General features: G+C 36.5%; 1 protein-coding gene across 2 annotated transcripts; it reads left to right on the top strand.

Annotated features, from left to right (window-relative positions):
* Nucleotides 1–311: 311 nt before the first annotated feature.
* On the top strand, nt 312–6,658 carry LOC116004973. 2 transcript variants are annotated; one of them, XM_031245177.1, is made up of 7 exons: nt 312–446; nt 1,931–2,273; nt 2,616–2,747; nt 2,836–2,982; nt 5,242–5,361; nt 5,452–5,538; nt 5,822–6,658. In XM_031245177.1, exons 1-7 carry the CDS (start codon nt 403–405, stop codon nt 6,434–6,436), a joined length of 1,488 nt encoding a protein of 495 aa, XP_031101037.1. In that variant the 5' UTR covers nt 312–402; the 3' UTR covers nt 6,437–6,658. The 2 variants fall into 2 exon arrangements, with proteins under 2 accessions (XP_031101037.1, XP_031101036.1); XM_031245176.1 differs by lacking the exon at nt 312–446 and having other exon boundaries at nt 1,798–2,273.
* The last annotated feature ends 252 nt before the right edge of the window (nt 6,659–6,910 follow it).

The following is a 6,910-nucleotide window of genomic DNA, read 5'->3' as shown; positions in this document are numbered from 1 at the left end:
AAAAAAAAATCATTTCAATTACAATGTTTGAAACGAACACCCATTATATACCCAATGATAATTATTGAGATTTGAATAAATACAACTCAGCAAACTGCAAACGAACAAAAATACATTTGAATTCTATACTTTGAAACGTACTCCGTAGTTCGTATAAGGCAACGGCTATCTAGAATCCAAATTCCCAGCCTGGCCCAACATTGTACACATGTAACAATCGTGACCGTCTCTTTCCAAATTTTCAAGATTTCCCTCCTTAGATATAAAGATTCAAAATGAACTCCACAGAAGACAGAAAATCCCAAAATGGCAAAATATCAAGAACAAAATCTCACAAAATTAATACACTAAACCTTCTTTCACTCTCAGAAAATTAAGACAGAAATCTCAATCTTCGCGTCTATGGAGGCTGAAGAAGAGCAAGATTTCGGCTTCATCTCAGCTACATCNGGGACTGGTTTCGCAAGCCAGTCCGTCGGGACTGGTTTTGCAAGCCAGTCCGACGGATTGGTTGCGAAATTAGTCCGTTTTTTGGTCAAAAATAGGCAAAAAATTTCAGATCTGAAGAGGATAGTGAGATGCAAATGGAGAGAGTCGTTGATGATGGGAAGAGAAAGAAAAATACCTTGATGATGGGAAGAAGAAGAGCCACTGGAAGCCAAATGGAGAGAGCAGATGAAGAGGAGGTGTGAGATGCAATGGCGAGCAGTGAGAAGCGCAGCAGAGGCGTGAGAGGTGAGAAGCGAAGCAGAGGCGTGAGAGGTGAAAGGCGAAGCCGCGAAGGGTGTGAGAAATCTGGAAAATGACGTCCCCCAAAAAAAAGGGGAAGTCATTTTCCATTGACTAATTTACTATTTTCCTTTGACCTTGTTTTCCTTGCCCTTCCCAAACACCACAAACCCGGAAAATGATTTCCAGAAATCATTTTCCGGGTTTCCAAACACACCCTTAGTATGCATAAATGATGTCAAATTGGTTGTCTTGGCCATCATACTCCTTTAATGTTCTCTGTTGTATGGTAACTTAGCTTGTATAATAACTTTAATTAGTGCATAGAAAATATTATATTTTCTAATTTGAGAGGGTTTCACATTAGATTTACTCACTTAAAAAATACGAATAACCACTTAAAATCATTTGATATTTATTTTTAATAACCTAATTCACTCTTTCTTTATAAAAAAATGCTGGTTTTTTTCTATTTTTTATTTTTTAAGATTTAAGAAAAATCTTATGTCAAATAAACAAATTAATTTTAATAGTCGAATATTTAATTTGAATTTCAATTGAAAAATATTGTACATGGACTCCCGTTTCTTACTCCAACTTCTATCACTCACAAAATCTTAATGTATATACTTTTTTCTTGAAACTCACACGATGAAAATATTCAATATTTATTTGTTATATTGTGGAGTAAAAATGAAGAAATAAAATGTGAACGTACATGTATTAAAAGTCATTTCAATTACTTACTCTCAAAAAAAAAAAAATCATTTCAATTACAATGTTTGAAACGAACACCCATTATATACCCAATGATAATTATTGAGATTTGAATAAATACAACTCAGCAAACTGCAAACGAACAAAAATACATTTGAATTCTATACTTTGAAACGTACTCCGTAGTTCGTATAAGGCAACGGCTATCTAGAATCCAAATTCCCAGCCTGGCCCAACATTGTACACATGTAACAATCGTGACCGTCTCTTTCCAAATTTTCAAGATTTCCCTCCTTAGATATAAAGATTCAAAATGAACTCCACAGAAGACAGAAAATCCCAAAATGGCAAAATATCAAGAACAAAATCTCACAAAATTAATACACTAAACCTTCTTTCACTCTCAGAAAATTAAGACAGAAATCTCAATCTTCGCGTCTATGGAGGCTGAAGAAGAGCAAGATTTCGGCTTCATCTCAGCTACATCTTTCTTTAAGCGCTCGCTGGTTTCACTCTCTCCCTTCACTCCAACAGCTTCGCCTGCGCCTCGGCGCCTCTCCAGCTGCTTCACCCAGCCGAGCCAGCCGGTCAGGGCCAAACGCCAGTTGGCATGGGTGTCCCTCCAGGGCCGCCTAGTCGGGGCCGAGGAAGCCAGTTCGTCTAGGGCTATCGGCGGCGGGTTGAGCCCGGAAGAAGCCGTGGCTTGGGATCTTTTCACCCCTGTTCAACGGGTTCTTGTTGTCGCTGTTATCGGCGCCGCCGCCTCCGCCGCGAATTCGAAGAAGAATAAACGGATTTGCGAGCTGGAAAAATCTGTTCAACTCAGGGTTAGGTTTTATCTCTTTTTAGAACCTTCATTTCCTTGTGAGTTTGAAGTAATTAACAGTTTTCAGTTAATTAAAGTATCTGCCGCCTAAATTATGGGTTATTAATGGCTCATATAAAATGCATATCTATCTATTTGATAAAATGCATAAATCTTGTACTGATTTATTTATTTATTTATTACTAAGGTGTTGAGAATCTTTACTAAAACATATCTTTTTATATGATTGGACTATAAGATTCTTGGAAAATCTTAAGGATTTCTAGGAAAAGTTAGAATTTACATAAATTTTGGTTTGTTGGTTTTTCAGTAGTGAGTGACTGAATTCTTGTATCATTTCCAGGATCAAGTGCTTCTTAAGATGCAGCAGAAGCTAGATAATTTATGTGAACAGGTCAACGATCAACTTGAACCTCCTAGTAACAATTGCTGGCTTTGTGAGCAACACAAGCACCTTCCCAAACTTTTCCCCATGGTAAACAAATAAAAATGAGTGATTTTGCCTATTTGTGTCCTTTTGTGATTGAGTTTGGTTCTAAGTGTTGTGTGTATTACGTAAACAGACTGATTCAGGTAGGAAGATGTCAATGGGGGAAGAAGTGATCAAGTCTGAAGTACTCATCCCGGCAAATGAAACAGAACAAGAAGAGCGCCGCATGTCTGATTTATCAGACTTGGCTCCTAGCGTGGCTTCCTCTGTAGATACTCAGGTAATTGCGTACTCCATATATACTTGTGTTGTAAACGCTTTTAAAAAAATTCAACTTTCATCCAAGATGGGTTTTTTGCCATTCTTTTGTGCTTGATGAAAATTGCTTAATTCAGTGCAGAACTTTATGATACATAAATTAGCTTCTTTAAGTTTTTCATTCTATTTAATCTGTTTCAATGTATGCTCAAGCTTGAAACAATGGGGAAGTAACATGATTAGGCTCCAAATGCACGGTCTACATCATTCAACATTCTTTGAACCCCTACTCCATAAGTTATAATCTGGTGGCTGGTGCATGTGTCTAGCATTCTAAGGTTGTATCTTCAAGTATTCCCAGTCTCCCACTTGAAGTTCCCTTTCAGATCTCTTTTTGTCAGCATAGTATTTCATTCCATGTTGAGCTTGTTGCAAGTTTTCCTTTAGGTAGCAATCATGGCTGCTCTTTCTTTAGTCCAATCTGCCATGCTTTCATCAGTGGAACTAATAGCCAACATTGGTGGGGGATAACCATATAGTGCCTGAAAGGGAGTGAGTTGTAATGAAGTGTGAAATTTAGAATTATACCAGAATTCAGCTAAGTGCTGCCCAGAATGTCCCCCACCAATGCTGAATTGTGCAGTTCCTTGATTAACTTCTTCCTTGGTTCGCCCGTAGAACCAACATATAAGTCTCCCCTTATATTTCAGTAAGCCATTACTGACAGTTATGTTAGGCTGATTATTGGGGTCAACCAAGGTAGCAGCTAAGTTTTCCTTAGCCCAATCATCTTGTTCATAGCTAAGTATGGTTTCTTCAACCCAATTAGGACTGATCATGGTAATAGCTTGCAATGAAGACTCATTTCCTTCCAATCTTCTTGACAGTGCATCTGCCACTCTATTCTCAGTTCCCTTCTTATACTGGATGAAATAATCCAACCCTAAGAGCTTGAAGAGGCCTTTTTGTTGAATAGTGGTGGTGGTTTTCAGATCCAGTAAGAATTTAAGGCTTTGATGATTAGTCTTTATGACAAAGTGTTCCCAGTGGTAGGATCTCCATTTTTCCACTGCGTTAATGATACACAAATATTCCTTTTCATAAATTGAAAGCCTCAATTGTTTACTTCCAAATTCTTTGAAAAAGGCAATTGCTTTTCCTTCCTGCATTAGGACTAGGGATGTAAACGAATCGAGTCATATATCTTACTATTCAATTCGAATTCGACTATTTTGAGAACTATTCGTATTCGATAAATATTCGAATTTAAAATTTTATTTGTATATGATTCAACTACATTATTCGAATATATTCGATTCGACTCGAATATTCGAATTCAAAATGCCTAACTTAATTTTTTTTTTTTACAAATTCTCCAATAATTTAAGATAAAATGTAATAAAATAAAAATTTAAATTTAAATAGTATAAAATTTTCTATTAATATACTAATTTTTTTAAATTTTATATATATTTGAATGTATTTGAATATAGTCGAATAAAATATATTCTGTTTCGTATTCGAATTCGAATAAAATTTGATTTGAAATATGTATTCGAATTCGAATCACAAATCGAATTAAAAATATTTAATTTGTTTACACCGTTAATTAATTAGTACTGCCCCATGCCCTTATGGAAGCATCAGCTTCAATTATAAACTCCTGGAAATCAGGAAGTAACAGGACTGCGGCAGTGCATAGGGCTATCTTCAAGGCTTCAATGCTGTTTTTGATTTGAAATAGATTGATCAAATTTAATCAATAATTAGTCCATGATTAGTCATTGCTTAATCAAAGGCATGAAATTGCGGGAATACACAAAGGGAGTTGAAAACAATTTACGGCAGGTTGAACTGGACTCTGTCCAGGTTTGTTACATATCTTGTGCATTACCCCCTTTGGCCCTTTTTCTTTTTCTTTTGTTGGGGTTTTTAAGTTGCATTGTGTTTAAGTTGTTAATGCTATGTATCTTATTACCGTGTAAAATTCATGGAAGGATCTAACTAGAAAAAAGTCTAGAAGTATATTATTGTATTCTTTACACAAAACCTCTTCTTTTTATGATCTTCAATAGTTGTACTTATTTAGGCTGTAATTTCACCCAATTTAACTTCTTTGCTATATTTTGGTGATTGTTGATATCATCATTGTGATGAGTGAGTTGCATATGAATGCCTTTTGTAACTGTTTCTCAGTGTGTTTTTCAAGGCATGATTCTCTTAAGATTGGACCATATCAGTTTACAATTTGTTTCAATGTCCATTGGATTGTTTCCTGCAGGTGAACACTGTAACAGTTTATCAAGATGACTACAGCCTTCGGAGGGACTGCGAAGAAAAGGATGCCACCATAAAAAGTCTCTCTGCCTGTTTACAATCATCTGAATCTCTTGATTCAAAGGTAACATGAATTGTAGTTCATGTTGAAATACTGCACTCAAGATTTTCCATGAGATCACATCGCTTATCATTTGCTTCTCTCTTTTATCAGAGGATCACGGAGTTAGAAGGTGTTATTCGTAGGAAGAATATGATTATTTCCAAACTGAGAAAGGACATACTGGTTCTAGAACAGAAGGTAAGACTGCTATCAACAGCATAAATTCAAAAATATTACAGCAAAAAGAAAAGAAATATGCTCGATGCTGGATTAATAATGTGAATTGTGCAATAATGTAATCCAAAATATCCCAGACTCTGTGTGACTGCTAATTCTACTAGACTTTGATCTGTCAAATTCATGCATTTCATGTTATTTGAAGAACTGATCATATTGTATCGAAAGTACATCTCATTGACTACTACTACTGCTGAAGTTCATTTGGAACTAGAATAACTTTTTGATGTTTTGTTGTGAACAGGTTACCAACCTGACAAGACTTCGAAGACCTTCTTTCTCAAAAGCAAACTTGATGAAGCTTCCTGTGTTGACAGACAATATTATCTATGATATGGACAGCACAACTGGCCCTTCGTCTTCAGATTCAGATAACTCCCCCAGGAGGAACAAACCCCAAACTCCTGCTGCTATGAGTTTGGAGGTTAGCAAAATTTCTGCAAGGGAAGAAGAGCAGAAACGAGGACAGGAGAAGAAACCTGCACCTGTGAAAGTAATCGACAGACATTATAGTTCTAGGCCAGTAAGCCCTTCATTAAATCAGACAGGTAATTCTGTTTCCAGTTCAAGGAACAAACCCCTCACTCCTGCAGCTAAGAACTTAGAGGTTACCAAAAGTGCTGAAAGGGAAGGAGACCAGAAATGGGGACCGGAGAAGAATCCTGCACTTGTGAGACTAACAGACAGGTATTATAGCTCGAGGCCAGTAAGCCCTTTGAAGGAAATATCATCCAATCAGATAGGCAGTTCAGTTTCCAGTTCAAAATCAAAGCAAACACCTTCTGGAAGAGAGCCTACAAGTAGGGGCAAGCCTCCTGTTAGGTCGAAGCTCGCGGATCAGCATAAGAGATGGGTTTAAGTACACATTTCTGTGGAAGGTATTGCAGGTTGATACTGCAGCTCATAGCCGTATGATGAAGATACTCAACTGTTATGTAACATTGTAGCAGTTGTAACTACTAAGTGTTATCAGGATATTGTTCATATGACTGTTAGTTTTACTGAAATTATGCAAATAGCCAAATATCCAGTAATAGGAGTTATTATTAGAGTAAACTGAATTTTGGGGACAACCGTTGGATTCATCTTATTTGTCAGTGTTAGAGTTTGAACTGTGTTGAACCAGTGATGTGTCTTGTGATCAACAGGGGTGGCAATAACGCTTTACATAAAATCTAGGGATGGAAGAATTATGGAGTCGTCAATTACGCAAAGAATTGCAAAAACGTGAAAACAACATTGTCAAGAATTAGGATGTGTAAACAAGAAAATCTGATATATATATACTTTCAAAATTCAAAAGTACAGACATAAAATCTCTTAGGGTGTGTTT

Source organism: Ipomoea triloba, chromosome 14 (genome assembly GCF_003576645.1).
Source record: "Ipomoea triloba cultivar NCNSP0323 chromosome 14, ASM357664v1".
Taxonomy (NCBI): Eukaryota; Viridiplantae; Streptophyta; class Magnoliopsida; order Solanales; family Convolvulaceae; genus Ipomoea; species Ipomoea triloba.
The sequence above is the reverse complement of the archived record's forward strand: the minus strand, read 5'-3'. Positions and strand labels throughout refer to the sequence as shown.

Bases quoted from the DNA above. Each gene is read 5' to 3' on its own strand.
- LOC116004973 (XM_031245177.1), top strand. From the start codon at position 403: ATGGAGGCTGAAGAAGAGCAAGATTTCGGCTTCATCTCAGCTAC. The intron at 2,983-5,241 runs GTAATTGCGTAC...TGTTTCCTGCAG, and splicing joins CTTCCTCTGTAGATACTCAG to GTGAACACTGTAACAGTTTA. The intron at 5,539-5,821 runs GTAAGACTGCTA...TGTTGTGAACAG, and splicing joins TACTGGTTCTAGAACAGAAG to GTTACCAACCTGACAAGACT.